Source organism: Calidris pugnax, unplaced genomic scaffold, assembly GCF_001431845.1.
Source record: "Calidris pugnax isolate Ruff unplaced genomic scaffold, ASM143184v1 scaffold144, whole genome shotgun sequence".
In the NCBI taxonomy this organism is placed as follows: domain Eukaryota; kingdom Metazoa; phylum Chordata; class Aves; order Charadriiformes; family Scolopacidae; genus Calidris; species Calidris pugnax.
The window spans coordinates 573,736-592,744 of record NW_015090911.1 but is presented as its reverse complement, the minus strand read 5'-3'; the positions used below and the strand labels follow the sequence as shown (position 1 = coordinate 592,744).

The window sequence follows — 19,009 nt, the reverse complement described above, 5'->3', positions numbered from 1 at the left end:
CGTATGTGACAATGGTATAACAAATCTACCCCAGGTTGTTTCTCAGTAGCAGGTGGAGCTTTCAGCACTGGAAATTAGCAAAGTCCCTCTATAGCTGGGAACAGAGTGAGTTTAGCCTTAAATGCCTGACTTGCTATGGAAAGCTGAAGTGTGGGTTTCCCAGTCCCATTTCACAGCTGAACTGGGTTTTGAGGATGGTCTCTGCTTTTTCACCTTCTCCCTGGTCTCTTCCTCTTGGTCTCCGAGCAGTGTCAGGTAAAGCTGATTTCAAGGTGAACTAAGGGTTGATTTCTCCTTGAGCCCGACCTCTAAACCTGCTGTAGATGAAGTTGCATGATTCCCAGTCTGCCTTAGGCCTAAGTAGGTGCTTCTCAGTACACACAGGCAGAATCCCTACTCATGCACAACACATCCAAGACCCCAGGAAATGCAGCTGGCATTTTTGAAAGAATTTGCCAGTTTTACAGAGCAAACTGCTGGCTCTGGTGATGTCAGTGGGAATTTTGCCACTAATTGCAGCAAAGCCAAGATTTTACCCATTCTATTATAGAGTCAATCTCAAATCCCATAGCAGAAGTGCTCTGGGGCACGTTCAGATGAAGGAATGAATTTTTCCCTGCTATTCTGGACCGTGGTCTTCTCCTGGGCAGAATTTTCTCAATTCTAACAGACACCTAAGGGGGTCGGTATTTGTTTAACACTTTCAGACTGTTTCATATCTAGTTTATTGTGCCAATAACTCCACATTGTGTGGAAATGAACTGCAGAAAGGACTGGAGAAAGGATAGTTGTTCAGTGAGGAGACTAAGGAAGAGGCAGACGGGAGGTGGGGGAAAGATGGAAAAGCTTGGCATGAAATAGGGGAGCCTGATTGTGGGCCACTGAGGTTCAAAAGTAATTTAGCTAAGCAGATGACCGGGTGCCTAATTAGTTAATTATCCCACCATACCACTATCCCCCCCATTTGGAAGAAACCCTGTTACCATCCTCATGACCTCTAGGAAACACACAAGTTGCAAAGGATCAGCTGTTCCTTCATGACAGTCCTTTTAGCAAATTAGTGGGGAAAATTGTGCTTAGCAAATATTCATTAGGGCTTCATTTTCCATTAATCCAAAAGGAAATGTGGAGAGCCTGTGACTTCAATCACGCTGAGGCCCAGGAATTTTAATGAGCTTTAAATGGGCATCTGTCAGAATCCTGACTTCGCCGTACTTCTCCTGCCAGCCGGGGGGATGAGTAATGGCTAATAAAAGGTGGGAGCATCTATGCAAACTCCTCTTCCTAACAGGAAAGTCAAAGTTGTAATTTGCTGTGTTATGACACCGCAATTATGCCCTGATGAAGAAAACGAGCTTATTCAAAAAACCCTCTCCTTCCCCACACTGTGCCCCAGAGGTACATGGGGGAAAGTTGCTGAACCAGATCACAGGGTTGTCGGTACATGGGCTGGGAGGAAGGATGGAACCCTGCTTCCCTCGGTCCTCTTACTCTCACGGCAATGAACACACACTGTCCCCCTTCATCTCAACCCCCATGAGCAAAGCAGAGCTGGAGTTGCCTGGCAAGGTCAGTGCAGAGCTGGGCAGCAGCTGGAAGTACCTTTGGAAATAGGACTATGAAAAAAATGATCCCTGCCTGCTCAAACTGTACAGTTTTCCAGTTTTCTGCTAGTGAACACTGCAAGAGGTTGAAATGTTTGTTGGTTTGTGGGTTTTTTTTCAACAAAACCACTTGGACACACCTGTTCCCTTTTGACTTTTTGCTCAAGTACAGTATGCTTAAAAATAAAAGTCACATTGAAAAGTTTCATTCTAGGCTATTTGATCACAGGCAGATTCTCCCTCTTCTGCCCTGACATACAATTTCAACAGCACATTTTCTGAGGGTGCCTACTTTAACAGAACTGCATATTCCAACTAAAGACTCTTCTCTGGATGTTTTTCCAAGTGCAGTCTGAAGTCTGTAAGAGAATGTGGTACTGCACTGAGGCAAAAAAGGCAATTCCTCCTGTCTAATAATTTGGACTTAAATACACCCGCAGTCTCTCTTGCAGAACTCTCTAGAATGGGTTACATGGACAGACTGTCCAGATTTAGGGGGGTCTTCAAGCTGAGTTGAACTGGGGGGCTGAATGTTAATTTCTACAAAACAAAATGAGCGTGTGGGTTTGTGCATGTCTTTTTACTTGTTCTCACAGTCCTCACACAGACACAAGAAGTATAATGAAAGTTCTGCATGCAAACACTGAGATGGGCAAGGTTTAGCATGGGTCACTCAAAACTCTACAGGTTAAATGAGATTATGAGGAGCAAAGAAAAACTATGAACAACATTCTTTCATTCTTTTTGTTCTTACTTCTCCATTCTGTCTCTCCATGGCCACATGTGTTGCTGCATTCCCGTTTCTAGATTTTATCCTGGTGTCTGTCCTGGGAAAGTTAATGAAATTAGCATAGCCCCTAGGTGACTTTCTGAGTTCTTGTCCGTTCCTCTGAGACTACAGACTGCTTCCTAGAGGTGACCCCTCACCAGTCAGAGAGAGGGGGTGCCAAAGTAAATTTCTACCTTGTGCTTTCTTATATCCTATTTCTCTCCATTCATGGGTCGTCTTTTTCTCTTGATAGGACCAGAGGGCTGTAACCTGTTTATCTACCATCTGCCCCAGGAGTTTGGGGATGCTGAGCTGATGCAGATGTTCCTGCCTTTCGGTAATGTCATCTCCTCGAAAGTGTTTGTGGATCGGGCGACAAACCAAAGTAAATGCTTTGGTGGGTAAAGATAACAAAACAATTAGATTCATCCAGGAAAGGGCTTTCTCTAAATACTTTACCTTTCAAACTGCTTTCTTTCTGCTTAAGCTTTATGATTTCTCTCAATTTACTCCTGTCAATACTTTCCCCCTTCCCTCTTTCTCTCCTAATTGTCTCATGCTCAGAGTTGTGTGCGCTGCTTAGAGGTGAAGGTTTGGCATCAGATCAGCAGCAGGGTCCTGCAGCTGCTGGCGGTGGGGTGGGAAATGTCCCTCCTTGGAAGGGGAGGTGGGGAGGGTACAGAAAAAAACTAAAGCACCTGGAGCAAAATGTAAAGGGCTGGTGGGTTGGGTGAAACGCTGGTGGGGTCAGCAGAGGGAGCATGTGGCAGAAGGGGAACTTCTGAACCTAAGGAAAGGGAAAGAAAAGTCATGGGGCTGAAGGGGAAGACAGAGCTGTGGGCACAGCTTTCCAGCAGTTGTGATGTGTTAGACCGCAAGGGGACAAGGGCTGAACATCAGCTGAAAGCCTGGTCTTATGAGGGGGTGGCTGCTCGGTGGTCCGGAGACAGCCATGCTCTAAGTCCATGGACCTGAGCCACCACCATAGTAGATAGACAGACTGAGCTAAACCTGTGCCTCAGCTGACAGGACGTGCTAAGAGGCTGGGTTTGAAAGCTGCACCATGCTCACACAGCTCTGGCCTTGCTGCTGGCTCAACCCACCAGCTGGAGCATGGAAAGAGTGGCTTGTGAGCCACCAGGTGGGGACACCCTGAGCTGCACCCAGAAATGGAGAACTCGGCAAACCAAGACATGGTGATGTGTGCATGAGGTCTTAGTGGGATCCCATTATTTGCAAAGATGTTGCTGTTAAGGATCCCTTCTGGCAGTTCAGCAGAATGGGGACCCTGCAACATTTGATCCCATCCCATCTGGTGGACAGGGAATCTCCCCTATCCATGTGCCCACCGCTGGGATCTGCAATTTCTGGTTCTCTGCCATCCTGCACTCTTTGCAGACCTTCCCTGAGAAGTGCAATGGGACAAACTATTGCTTTTTTTTTCCTGTTACTTGCAGCTGATCTGGACTCTGTCTCTCAGGCAAACTTCCAGAGCTAAGACTTACTGGAGTTTCATTTGATTTTAAAACCACTTTCAGTCTCCACACTATGCTTCCCTTCCATGCTGCCTTCCCCTTCCCTCTCCTGGACAGCCCACCTCCCAAAACTCTTACCTCATCCCTTGCTAACTTTGGTGCATGTCAGACAGTGCTTCCAAGAGTTTCATAACCCCTCTCTATGCACCGTTCCTCCTGCCAATTCACAGAGGGTCTGAATGGGTTATTGTCCCCTGTCCCCTGAAGTAAGGGGACGCAGCATTCCCCGTCACCAGTAGTGATTGGGTTTCTGCATTCTCAAGCACTAGAGGAATGAAGGACAAAAGAATTTGGTGTGAAGAGGCAGTTGGGAAATTCAAATTAGAAATTTCGAATTAGTCCCATTCTCTCCAGAGCCCACCTGCTTTTTAGAGCTTTAACCATATCAAAGCTCATAATGAGACGAGCAGACCAGCACAGCTCTAGGTGACATTGAAAACTAATGCTCCAAGGATACCCACAGGTTAGAAATGGGCATTTGACAATGAAATTGACATTGCTATAGTAAATATTTAGGGGACTACAGAGCCTGGTTCTCCATATATTGACAAATGGAAAGACCAGAATAAGTGGAGAAGGAATGAGATAAGAGTCAAGCCCAGTAAGACCATATTTTCGGACAGATACACCTTATCTCCTCTTAGTTCCGGGGCTCTCTGGCTACAAACTTCATGAGGATGACAATACATACTAGCTTGTGGAGCAAGGTTGTGGGGCTGGCTTTATTGCTGCTTCCACGGTACTGTGAGGTCATGGCTTATTGCTGAGCAGGAACTGAGGAATCTTAGCAGAAGTTTTCCTTAACATAGAGTCTTACTGGGAGAACCTACACATCAACTTGTTTGATGAAGTAACCTCCAAAACTAATAGCGAGATATTCCAGCCTGAAAGCATGAAGGTGCCATTTGGATGTGTAAACTCAAGCATACAGGGAAGCAAAAGCAGGAATTACAGATTGCTAGTGGATCTTAATCACCTTCTATTAGCTTCTGAGACACAAATATCCAAGACCAGTTTTGGGTCCCAGTCGTTAAGCCCCAGTTTTTTCTGACTTTTACTTACTTTCCCATAGATCTGAGTACCTCCTGGTCTCAGAGAAACATGCTGCCTATGCTGCAATGTGCACCACCTCCAGAAGGATAGAAATAGCAGAAGTGCAGATAGCTAATTATTACAAGTATGTCACACTGCTCTTCAGAACCTCCCATCCTGCTGACCTTCAACTTCAGAGCACTGTGAAAATGTGGAGGGTATTACAGATAATCAGACCTTTCATTTGTTTTGGTAAGTCCACTGGAGCGGGTGCTGATTATAATTTTTATTCAGAAAGTTAATTTAAAAAAAACCCACAACTACTTTTTCCTAAAGGAAAAGAAGGGCTGTTGTTAGCTTTGAAAGTAAGAACACTCTTTCCTTAAACATTTCCCAAAACTCAACATGTAAAAACATAGCATTTGTATTTTTTTAACCCAGCTAGATCTCTCCAACTTGTAGCCTGGGGGGACAATTCTGTCTGGCCCCAGAAAGATATTCCACCATTATATGACCTTTTAAAATGTATCTGCTATGCAGGTCCCAAGTAAATTGCTGTAACAGAGTCTAGCCCCAGGTTGTCGAGAAATTGTCAAGAAGTCCTGCTTTAGACAAACTTAAAAAATTCTATGGAGAAAAATGTCACCATGTTTTTTTCCACGGGAACAGAAAATACTTCATTTGCTGCTCTTGTCTCATTGTTGAACTACCTGTAAGCAGCTGGCCCAAAGTGAGTCAGTCAGTATCTCAAAATAGGATTTTTATTCCTTCGTGTTTGGCTCTCACTTCTCCCCTGCATTTCCAGCACAAAGTCATCTCCTTTGGCTATTACTGGCAGGACAGTGTAGGGGCAGCCAAGGGAGTGTTAGGAAGAAAGAGAGATCAGCCACAAGCCTTGCTCCTGGTTTCTGGAGTCCACGACCCTGCAGAGAACCATTTGCACCTGCACTGAAGAAACCATGCTGCTGTCATGAAGGCTTTGACTTTCGCCATTCAGAGGCCACAACCTCCTGGCTGGCAAGGAACAGCAAGGAATGCAGGTTACAGCCAACACCAGTCTTATGTATAAAATGTGAAAGTGCTCAAAATATGTCTATTGTTTTCCATAGCAGGACTGCTTGCTGTAGCGTGTAAGACTGCCTGAGAAACAACCCCGACTTCCCACTGCAAAAATTCATTTAAAACGGGAGGCTTCTCTGCCTTTGACTTTTCTTCCGCTGCACACATCCAGGCTAGATGCAAATCCTTCATTTCCTCTTACAATTTTTCAAACCTCTGGCTTTTATTTCCCCCCTGCTATCCTGATGCAGCTCTACCATGGCCAACTGCAGACCCCACTTCTCCCTCCCACCCACCAATACCCTGTCTGTCTCCATGGCCTAAGCCTCCATTACACCAACCATACCAGCATCTCTTCAGGCGCTGCCTTTCCACCCTCTCATCTTCAGACTTACAGATTCCACCTTCACAGCTCTTCACCGTTCTGCCCCTCTCCCTCCTCTCTCACCAGTCCTTCACTCAACCCCCAGGTGATACCTGTAGCCTCTTCCCATGTGCTTCTTTTACAGCCAGCATGTTTCTCTTGCTGGGTCATGCTGTCCATTCCCAGTGAAATTACAGGGTCACAGCAGGAATGATTGTCTCACTCATTCAGCTACACTGAATTGGATGCTCCTTGAAGACAGTGACTCCCATTCTCACAGCAGGCTGATGTAGGAAGTTTTGCACAGAGAAAGACTGTGCCCCAGCCTGAATGTCAACTTCTGCAGGACCCTGGAGCTTGTCTCTGCACAAAACAGAGACTGTACTTGGTCTCTCACCTTCCCACTAAGGAAGTGTAAGTGTAGGTATGCTAAATGTCAGAGGATATGAAATACATCTGTGTGCTGGTCTCAAAGGTTCTGGTGATAATTCCCCTCTCAGTTATGCAGATAATTTAAATGTGGCCAGTTTGTGTACAAGACAAAAAGAAAACTCCAGTAAAATTACACTATTAAGGCTGATAAGGCAAATAGTCAATGTGAGAAGAGCCATTCTTCATGCTTCCCACACGTGGCTAACTCTACCTAGGTTGTAAGGTGATGTTATAATACAGTCCTAATTTCAGGAGCATTCACTGTTGTCACATAAGACACATTTTAACAAGTCATTTGAAGACATTAAACTAGTGAAATACAGAGACAGACATGTTCTAGGAAAATGTTTTAACAGAAAAGAGAGAGAAAGGATAGGTTTGGGCAATATTAATTAGGAAGACATGACAGAAATTAGAAAAACGAGGATGTGGATGGAGCAGCAGAGGCCAAATGATTACCCCAAGGTGTCAAATAAATGTAGATAAATTAAAGTCGGAGGAATTGCTTTACTGGTGCACTTGGAAATTCATTTCTCCAGTCACCTCTTTTTGAGAACAGTGAGCACCTGGACCGGCTGGCTCTTTGCACACCATCAAGCAGCAGATACTGTCAGGCCAGTTCTGCTCCACTTTGTCCCCAACATGTGTCTCCTTGTCATGTGCCTGTTCCCCATACCTGCTGATGTGACAGCTTCAGTCTCTTCTCATGGGACAACAACTCCAGGATACTTTGAAGAGCCTTTCCTATGCCCACAGAGACACCATGGTTTCCCTCCACTCAGCTCAACCTGTTCTGTCACCCCAAGTGTGAGCAACTACAGCTCCTGGATTTTTTTTCTCTTTTTCTGTACCTCCCAGATGTACTTTCACACTGGCAGGAGGGATTTCCTATCCCTTTTTGAAATATCTCACATAAATGTAGCAAGGAGCATTCTAGCTTTGACCAAAAACTGTGAGGGCTTCTTAGGACCATAGGTGTATATGGCCTAAAGGAAATATCTTATTTGACTCTTGATATGACATAGATGTCAAGTTTCATTCCAGATTCCTACAGGGAGTCCACTCAAAAGTTGCTAGTGCTTTCACATTTGGAAAAACATCCAGTCTTCTCTGAAGAGCCAAAAGAGAGAAGATAACACCATTTGATGGGGGTTATACTTGTTAATTACCTTCACTGTTAAATATTTCTATTCCCTAAATATCTGGCTCCTAGCTTATAAAAACAAGCAGGGGATCCAAAGGAGAGAGATTAAAGGTGAGAAAAGCAGTGAAGAATGAGGACTGGACACAGGAGGGAGTGAAGCTCAGGAGAAGAGCTGAGGGAAGAGCTTGTATTATGTTATTAAAAACACATTGTGGCAGTTCAAGGCTGCAGTGTGGTGGCAGAAAGGTGGGGTGGGAGATGCAAGGCAGCAGGCAGGTCATGATAGTCTATAGAATTTCAGCCTGGAAGCTGAAACAGAAAGAACAGAAACATCAAGAGACTGGGACATCAGCAAAGCTATTTGGGGCCCTGGGACCAGGGGCATTGTAGATCAGGTCTGAAGTGCATTGGCAGCACTCCATAAGACATAGGAATAGAACAACAGACCCTGAGGTACATCAGAAAATGTTGCTCAGCACCTGCTCACAATGTGCCTCCAACATGCCCTCCTAAATCTGGCAGTTTCTCATTTAATAATAAAAAAAGACATCTCTCCCTAAGTTTCTGCAGAGAGGAGAGCAGGTCCGGGAGTAAGGGGTGTAAGGGTAAGAAATTCCAGTCCCATGTTCCTGTCCCATCTGGAAAACCATGGGTCATTCTAGCTCTGTGCCTTGGGCTCTTCTTCTTCTAGCAGGACACTGACTCCTTTGCACAAGACTTTAAGATCCACAGATGAGGAGAGTTATTTATCAGCTCAAAGTTTTTTGGGGTTTCTTTCTGGTTCTTCTGTAGGTAAATAAGAAGATTCTCACCAGATAGGGGAATTGCTAGTAAGCACTTGGAAGAGACACGGAGCTCTGTTTGCTGCTGTTACCAGTATTCTGATTAAATTTTATTTTTTTCTCTCTTTTTACTTTTAACCTGATTTTAAATTTCCTAAGAAAGTCTCTACCTGAGCCTTTCTCCCTGTAGCCCACGAAATTAGGCTATGTCCTTTACTTTGCATGATCTAGTGGCAATACATTTTATGTCAGGTCCCCAGACAATATCAGATTGCCATTCTGATATAGCTACCAGCTATAGACCAAAGCTCAGAGCATCATGGAAGGACCCTCTAATTTGACTGCAAAAGTTGAGACAATATGGGAACAATTTTCCAGCCGTGTTAAGTGTGCCTGACCCCTGGGATGTTTTGTTTCAGATTTGGGATGTTTTGTTTCAGATCAGCACTAGCTTGTTGTGGTCCTCTTCACTCTGGCACAGACAGAGAGCCAAGGAGAGATTCGTGAGCTAGAAAGTAAGCCAAGGGGAGGAGGACACTGTTAGAGGGGTTCTTAGGGCTCTCAGAGGAAAGGGTATGGAGGCAAAAAAAGTTTATTATTTGCTAGTTACTCTCTGTTATACTCCAAAGCAGCCAGGCTCTGAGACTTCAGGTCCACAGGGTAAGGATGGGACTCTTCTCCAGCTGATAAGAGTTGTGTGAGTACAGAAGAGAAGGAGCTGTTCATCAAACTCACTGCACAGCACCTCCAGCCATTGCAGTCGGCTGGGGGAGGCTTTAGGGGGAGGAGGAGCGGGAGAAGTATTAGGGCTGTGAGCCACTATTCATTTACAAACTATAATTAATTTGATGTTTAGATTAATTTCTGATGCACTCTCAAAGGTGCACTGAAAGCATTTTTCCTTTATTATAATGTTGATTGCTTATTGGGGAGATAAATCTAACTGTCAGTTATGCACTGACTTACCAAAACTTTCAGACCAAGCAAGCATGTATGCATAAGGAACAGCTGTTTGCAGCTCTCCAGTTAAAGGGACAGCTCTGTCTTTTCCCAATAACTCACATTAAAGAAAATCTATGCATTGTACACAGGGACTTCTGCTTTCTTTTGTAGCTTAACAATTTATTAGACAAGAATGTGTTAGCAGAATCTATCTTCTATTTATCCGTCTGTCCGTGTGTCTATCACTACTCTATCCATCTCCCCACACAAGTGATAGACATCATCCATCCAGAATGTTTTAAAGTTGTTCGTATGTTTGTATATACCTATCACAGGCACACGTACTCAATAATTTTAAAGGTTTTTTTCTCATAGTGTAATTAGATGGAGAAACTCATTACTGCAGTGTCTTTGTGGCTACTCATTTAATGACCTTCAAAGGAGGGACGGCCATTTGTGTCACTAATAGAAATGAACCGATGTTACGAGTTAATGCCAGAAGAAAGAGCAAAAACAGAGGTTTTAAGCAGATTGAAAACTTAATGCCCTGGGCTTCAAATCAATTCATCAGCTTTGGGACCTAGGAAAAGAACCTAATCAGGCTCTCGTATGCCTGCACTGCTGCCTCTCTAAAAACCCTTTGACATTAGATAGAATAGATGAACCCAAATTGCATATGGCTGGTCCTACAAGTGATCCAAGGCTATTAGAGTTTCAAATGCGGACATCCCCATGTGTAGAAATGCTAGAGGGTCTCTAGTGCTACTTTCATTCAGGGCAGAAGTTTCTATTTGGAAGTCAGGAATAATGACCACTCCAACAGGCAGGCCCTTTTCTGAACTGAAGGTGACTGATCTGCAGTGCAAAGACTTATCACATCCTGCTCTTGTGAGGCTGCAGACCCACCACAGCATTTTGGCTAATCATTACATCTGTTTTTATTTTTGTTTTCCCAAGATCTCTCTCATACAAGGCAAAATCGAGCTGTAGAATGGATGAGTCTCTATCAGTCCATCCAATCATCCACCCGTCCCCCCATATATCTATCTTCAGCTTCTTTATACCAGTCTATCTTGTCACATTCATTGCACAGGACTGCTCTTCAGCATTGTGAAGTCTGTCAGCGAGCTAGTTACTGAGCAGCTGTTCAATAGATCCTCATAGCTCTGTGCTTGGCCTCAGGCCTTCCTTCCCGCACAATATTCAAACCCTGCTATGAATATGAATTTATTATTATTTCCTCATCTGCTTTCCTAAGGCCCTTCCCAGCAGAGCATTTGAGGGGTTCGCAGAGCTAAGTAACGGCATTTTCACAGTGCTCATGGTGTCCTTGTTTCACCAAGGGGATGATGAGGCATAGAAAGATAATAAAAACTATTTATTAATCTTGGATGCCCAATCCAAGATGCCATGAGCCTGATCAGTCTGTTTACTTGTTTTCCTAAAGTTTTAGCACAATGCAGGGCATGCAATGTTTGTGTTCACTTCGGATGCAGGTACAGGCACCAGCCTTTCTGCCAGTGAAATGCCAGGTCATGCACTGAGCACCAAGAAAAAAGCAACACACAGTAAAGCTTCGTCTTCACTGGCAAACTGTAGAGGTCTTGCATATCAGCTCAAACACTGTGCCGTAACCATCCATATCTTTTAACATTTGTATGCCATGGGCTCTATTTGGGCCATGACAAAGAACTCACAGCTGGACATCACCTGGGCATGGCTCAGGGGTGGCAAGGGGCAAGGACTGTCCTTAGGCAGCGGTAGAGACAAGACCACCCTTAGGTGTGCTTAGCCACATAGATGCAAACCATGACGTACCATTTGCACTCACAGCCCACCCTATTTTATTTACTAGTAAAAAAGTAGCCTAGGAGATCTTATTAAACAAATTTTGTGATACATGATATACCCAGCATAACAGGGATGTCATGGCAGAAATAGAGATCAATTCCAGTTCTCCAAGGCAGCATTTGATTGTACAACTACAAAACCATTCTTTTTCTGCCTTATTTACTGTCTACATTCCAACACTTGCAATAATGAGTCTGATACATTGCCATTTTCCTCACCCTGGTATGTTATTCATTGTCTACAGTAATTAAAACAAGGATGCCATGAGAAAGAAAAATACAGAAATGTGTGGTTAGAAGCAATGCCTTAATGCATATACAAAACAATACAGAATTAAAATTTTATAGGGAACATCATTTCTTGCATTTCTAACTCGAGTGCTTCATTTTGCAACCTTATCATTGTCTTAACGTATTGGTGCATGTGAGATCTTCCCTTTTCAAGTAAGCAAACAAACAAACAAAAAAAGAAGTCCCCAAATGAGATTAACATCTTCAAATAGCATCTTCAAAGTTTGTCACCAGGGTAACAACTTGCAGATGCCCATAAAAAAAGGTACATCTTTGTTAGCCATTCCTAGTTTCATTTATCTCAAATCCCCAACCAAATTCAACTTCACCTCCACTGTCTCCAGGCTTGATCTGTAATATATTCTGTATGTAGAGGTATGTACATTATAATATTTTTTTAATATATATACTTTTGCAATAGCTAGTATGTTTGTAAATTATTTAAAAAAAAGAAAACCACCGAACAAGTGGTTTGAATCTGGGCAATCTGCTCCAATTCTTGCTGGCTTTCAAGATGAAAAATCCTTTCTTTATATCCAGTCTGGATCTCTTTTGCTTTAATTTATGCCCCTTGTGTCTCATTCTCCCACCATGCACCGCTCTGAAGAGACTCTCTGTCTTCTTGCTCTCACAGGGCATGTGCTCCAGCCCTTGTCCATCCTGATGGCCATATGCTGAACTCACTCCACTTTGTCACTGTCTTTCCTATGCTGGATGGAGGTGGTGCTCAAAACTAGATGTCCAGGTGTGGTCATCTGAGTGGAGAAGTGTAATCACTTCCCTAGCTGACTGGCTGTGCTCTTCTTAATAGAGCTCAGGATGCTGCTGGTCTTCCTACAGGCCAGGGCACATCTCTAATGATATCCTCAGTGATGTAACCCATGAAAAACCTAGTGACAGTGGGACAATGCCACCACTAGGTCACTTTCACCAGCTGAGCTTCAGTCCCCTTAATATTTAGCCAAACATGTTTATTGTTATAAAAGGCAAGAGGTGCATCCAACATCTAAGAGCAACTGCTGTCTTTGGCTACAGATTCACAGATTCACAGATATGACAGAGTTGGAAGGGACCTCTAGAGATCATCTAGTCCAACTCCCCTGCTAAAGCAGGGTTGCCTAAATCTGATTGTGTTCTGACCATTTAAAGGTGAAATTATATGATTGATCTAAAAGTAGTTCTCTAATGACCCTTTAAAATCCTTCTTTAGAAGAGTTTCCAAAAACTGTATTTACCCTGGTCATTGTGTGCCTCCTGACTGGCTGAACAGGCTGCAGAAGGATTATTGTGTTATTGGGCTTTTATAAATGCTTATGAGAGAAGAATTTTTGCTACTTGATTTGAGGAGTCAATGCAAGAACCACTTTTTTAAAGAGAAATTCATATTTTTATCCCATCGATAACCATCCTGCCTTTCTCAGGTTTTCTAGTCAAAGCATTTTCATCAATGGGTTTTTCAGCAATATTTCTACTGCCCTTATTTCAGTAATTAAAATACAGGCATATTTTCCCATCTCCCACCCAAGGGTCAATCAAGAGTTCAGACAGGTCATTGGGTAGGGGCCCCAGAAGGCAGAAATAGATCAGCCTTTAGTCAATCTATGGTATAATGCAAGTCCCATAGAATGAATGTAACTCTTCTGAGGGACTACAGAAGGCTCTTCACAGAGATCTTCAGGATTCCGGATACTCCTTTGAAGCTCATTAATGGTGAATGCTCTCCTGGCAGACCTACAGGAATTTATCAGCATCAATGCTATAATATGAAGGTGTTTCATTCCCATTGATGTTGGTGACAAAAGAAGCCAGCAGATCATTTCCTGTCCATTGTGGGTAGTTGAAAACACAGAGGTCTTACATTGGCACTGAAAGGACCACAGATGTAACACTGTTTGGATCTGGAACAGTATGTTATCTTCCAGCTTAAAATGTATTTGTACAACTCTTTCCTTTCTCCTCTTGGTACCCAGCACAGATCAGTGCCAGTTCATAGTCTCCTGGTCTAGATATAAAGAGATTTTCTCTTTTCTTTTTCTTTCCCAAATGACTCACTGTGTATGAAGAGATTTTGAAGAGAGTCCTGTTGACTTCACTTTTACTTTTGATAGCTGGTTTTTCACACAGTGATCTCCACAGAAAATAAACTACTGGTTTGAAAAGCAAGGCCAAAAACTATTCATCACTAATTCTGGCTTCCGAACAGAAACATTCACACTGTCCCACAACAGAAGCTTCAAGTCTTTCTAGATCTATTGGGTTGCCCCAACCTGCCTATAATGAGGTAACAGGTGTGCAATGACATAAAAAGGAGAGACAGTTAGTTGTCCATTAATTAATGATGAGCAGGAGCAAGGTGGGAACATTCTGTACATTGCCACACCAAGAATAGATCTATTTCAGAGACTCCCTGGGACATGAGGAAACTGATACATATAGTCCATAGTCACTGGTACAATTCACAGTGCATCTTCCTGATCAGTTTTCCTTTTCTTTTTTTCCTTGATTAGCCCAGGAAGGAATTCACTTCCCCACTGTGAAATATTATCAAAATGATAGTCTTGCTTTATGATGCTTGTCTCTTAAAGACCAAGAAGGATGACTGGTGATTTCAGTAGCTACAGTGTTCATACATGGGTTCTTTATCAAGATCACACAAATTGATCCAAGAAAGAACCTGGGAGCCAAGAAATTAAGATTAAGTTAGGAAATGGATTGTGACATGTCTGGTGGAAGCTTCACTAATTATTTTTAACTTGTTTATATTGTACAACTCCAATGTGAGGACAACCTTCATCATGATTCAACAAAACACTCAGTTTGTCCTTAGCTGAGCAGCTACTTGCATCCCACTCATAACTTGTGTAAAGCCTACACTAAGCTCATTCTTTGCTTTGGTTTTACACTGGCAGGAGAACTTGTCTCCTCAAAAGTACGTCTGCTTTTTCCAACTGTGCGCTTTAGCCAAAAAAACTTCATACATCATGACATCAAACATTTACAAGGCTCAGAAAACAAGTCAAGAAGAGTTCCTTCCATTGCTGAAAGCAGTTAGGAAATTCCTTCAGTTCTAATCATCATTCAAAAAAAGACCAAATACCATTCACATCTCTGTGGGTGATTCTTCACTAGTTAATTTGTTCATCGTGAGGAAGATCATCATCAGCTAGCTTGGAACATCATGCTTCTTTTAGAAGAACCACAATGCTTCTTATTCACAGCAGACATGCATATATACTGTTCCAGTGTTTGATTCGTGGGCTCTAAAGAATGGCTGAAGCCTGAGTCCTACTTAGCAGAATAGGTAGACCCACAATCCACAGCATCAGACAAATAGTTGCTCATCCTTTAGACAAGCTCTATTTACAGGAACAAGAGAAGTTTTTAGAGTAGTCTCCATTCTTAGGATGAGAAATCTGTTGTGGTTTTCTATATCAGATTTTTGCTTACTGTTTTTCTCTTTTTAGAAAAAGTTGTTCCAGATGGGTGTATGACTCAAAACCCCAGATCTGACCATGTAGTAATTTAAACTGTCCAAATTCTATTCCAATCTTGAATCTTAACCTTGTGCTTTCAATGTGAGCCATTTAAATTTCTGTAAGGAAAAGTATCCAAACCGACCGTGAAACAGAAGAATCATAGGAATAAAGTTCCTTTTGGGTGTGGATCACCATATTCAGGGTCAGCATCTGCAGGCCTCAACCATCTTCAGAAAAGATACTGCTTCTTTAGGCAGTATCTGGAGAACATCCAACTGACAAAGCACAGTATCAGGGACCACTTCTCTGTGCATTCCAGCTCACATTGCCTCCATGTATAGAAGTGGTTTCACGCACAGGAAGACGGGAAGGTGACATAAGGAAGATGCTCATGTATATCAAGCTACCTTCTGCACTGGGTGTTCTGACCTTTAGAGAAAGTTAATCATGCCATCTACTTTCACTCTTCATTTAATCTCCCCTTCCCATCTGTTCAGTTTCTCTCAGCTGGAAGCAAGATGAAGAACGAGTACCAGTCAGCTGTCTCAGTGGTCCGCAGCCCACACTTTGGGGCCATTTATTATAAGGCATTAGCATCAATTGTCACCTCTATCATGACTGTTACTGCAGTCCATGCCAGATTAGGAGGCGAGAACTGATTTTCTAAATATCTGAAATGTGAAATGAACAATGGACGGGCAGGTAGACAGATATGCAGTATCAGAAGGGACCATTCTGATCCTTTGGACTGAATTCTGAAATAACATATGCCAGACACCACAGCTCATGTGACAAGTTCAAACCTTCTGCTTGAGTCATAACATACCTTTTAGAAAATCTCATCAAGATTTCATGTGATAAGGTGCTCCACCCCTATTGCTAAACAAGATGTTCCAAAATAGTTAATTACCTTCACTATTTAAAAATTGCAGACTCAGTGTCTTATTTCCATTTTAAATTTGTCAAACGTCTGCTTCCAACCAGAAGAAATCATCAAGCTCTTTTTTTTCCCCTATATTACATAAACACAATTTATTAGAAATTATTTACAGACTATGGTCAGAAGACTGTTCAACCTTCTCTTCAGTAAAGTGTGGCAACTTTTATTACTTTTTCAGACTTAGAATTATTCTTGTATTCCTGAATAATTCTTAAAACTTTTTTTTTTTGTAGCAAAATCACCAGAACGAAATGGAGAATTCCAGTAAAGGTCTTTCCTGAGCCATAGTCAGAGGTAACATTGCCTTCCTACTTTTAGAGGATATTGTCCAGAGACTGCCTTTGTCTCCAGATGAATACTGAGAAAGTCTTGGGACTTTCAATATTTCAACATAATTATGAGAGCTCATTTATTTGGCTGTTAGCAGGAAATCCATGTTCTTCTTAGAAACACTGTTTCCTAGTGAGGATTTTCCCCTTTTTATGAGTGACTCGCTTTTTTTCTAGTTTTGCATTTGGTTGGATTAAAATGAACACTCTTTAAATGAGTGCAGCCCACACAGTGACCCAGACCAACATGACTTCTGTCATTATTGACCACTTACCAATAATTACTTTAGAAGTCTTCCCAGTAATGTTAGAGAAATTAAATAGCATAGAGCTTTAAGCATGATCCTGGACGAGCCTACTATAAACTCCTCAATATTGTAAATCACAATTTACAGGTTTTTTGATGATCTATCTCTTATCAAATTTTTAAGAAGTTTGATATGGGCTACTTTAATTTTCTATAAATAAGGGTTCTCTCAAATACTCTAGAAAAGTTTAAGTATACTCTACGAAAAATTACTGTATTAATCAAACTTGCAATTTCACGCAATCAGGTTCATTTGATAGATGCTATTTTCCATGAAACCATGATGATTGGCATTAATTGTATACCTTTTAATTCTTTGCCATATCATCTCATATCAAAATTTTCATAATTTTACTAAGGCTTATGAAAGATTGACTAAGTTTACCAGGTCATCTAGTTTGCATCCGTAAAAATTAATAATAGATTATCTTTTTCTGGAACACTTTGAAGGTTTTCTAATATTCCATAAATTCTAAAATGAACATTAATGGTTCAGCAAATTTCTGAGCCAATTCTTTGAATATTCTGAGGTACTAATTATCTTAACCCAGAGATGTGAAATATTTAATAGTAATTGTTTAGCATAGTCATCATAGAATCATAGAATCATCAGTTACTGACTGTTCATACATTACAAAATGGGTGGATGGATGGATGGATGGGATGGATAACTGGATAGACGGATCTTACTTGGACATGATTAAACATCAGTGAAAGGTTAAATATTCCAAAAAGTCATCCAATCCTTTTAGACACCAGAAAACAGCTGAAGTGCTATGCCCTTGATCTTCAGACATACTCCTTTATTGAGTATTCCAGTACTCATAAATCACCTTACAGTACAATACCTTCCAACGCACACATACATTATAGAGCTACTTACATACAGATTGTATCCTGAAATTCTTTACAGCGCTAAAAAATTGCAAGACAGCAGCTAGAACATCGCGTAAAGAGCACAGCAAGGTAAAGATCTTGCAAGGCAATTAAAGGAAAATCTCTATTCTCTGATAAGACTAATAAACAGGGAAAAAGAGAAACTAAGCATTCTTAGGAATTAAATGGACTGAAGCAGCGGGGAAGTGCTGAGGTGTAGGTGGTCAGGTCCCAATGTGGAGAGAAGGGTGGGAGCTCCTGCCCAGCACCCTTCCCGCAGAGGAGAAGACTCCTGGGGTTTGAACTCCTTATGATTGCCTTCCCAGCAGAAAGTGCCTCCCTGAGGTTCCTAGATCTTACCCTTCTCTGGTTACTAACAAAAGCAGGGAAGCCATGCACTAAGGGGACAGTTATATCAATAACCAATTATATTAATGACTAATTCCTTAATTACTAACTCAAATGCTTGGGGGAAGGGAAGGAAAGGAGATGGGCCACTGGTCTAACAAATTGCCAGTGCCTTCTGCAGTTTCCTCCGTCTTAGTAATCTGGCCAAGGCCCCCTCTTAAGTCCTAGGTAGCAGCACTTTGAACACAAGGGAAGCAAGGGCTGTGGACTTCTTCACATGTACGTTTCTTCTCTTTCACTGCACGTGGATTTGCCTTCCACAACTTGAGAGGCAGATCCTTGCTCTCCTATTATTCTCATTTCCCTCCAGTGAGACGAACTTATGTTGAATGACAAGAGGGAAAAGTTCAGAAGAATGAGATCCTCTCCTTAACTAGTGACTTTCATACCTGGAGGAACAAGAAGTGCCAAGAAAGCTTCCCCATGGCAGTCAGACAAATACATTGACACTGAATCAGAAAAATGTATCTCTGGACTAAGAAAGCTAAGCATCTCTGAGGTGGCAGTTTTCAGCAACAAGCATCTGGAACATAGCTCAAATAACTCTTTTTAGTTTTAAAACTAAAAATCAACTATTTGTTGCTTTGAGGTTCCACTTTTCCTTCCCATTACCTGAGACCAGTCTAGTTACATGAGTGGACCTGCTGTAGGACCATCTGCCCCCAGCTCAGGAGTCCGGATCCAAAGCTTGCTTCTGGACCTGTCGTTCACTTGACTTCTTATTTGGGGGATGATCATTGTATTACTAAGCATTGGGTTCCATCCAGAGAAAAGCTTCTGCTGAAGAGAGGCAACATGTTATTCCAACCTGGTAGCAGATCATCAAATGGCTGTTTCGCACATTAACCGCTAATTCTCCTTGCAGCATG

The 19,009-nt window shown here is 42.2% G+C and overlaps 1 protein-coding gene across 11 annotated transcripts in view; it reads left to right on the top strand.

The window, feature by feature from the left end:
- The window catches only part of CELF4 (CUGBP, Elav-like family member 4), a 736,913-nt gene that overhangs the window by 688,824 nt on the left and 29,080 nt on the right, over positions 1 to 19,009 (top strand). For 9 of the 11 annotated variants that reach the window (XR_001412848.1, XR_001412847.1, XM_014949395.1 and 6 more), the window contains exon 11: positions 2,627 to 2,770. Coding sequence is in view for 9 of the 11 variants with exons in the window: in XM_014949395.1 (XP_014804881.1) it covers positions 2,627 to 2,770 (144 nt within the window). In the remaining 2 variants the exon portion in view is untranslated. The remainder of the gene's footprint in view (positions 1 to 2,626; positions 2,771 to 19,009) is intronic. The other 2 variants (XM_014949397.1, XM_014949396.1) reach the window with 1 other exon arrangement.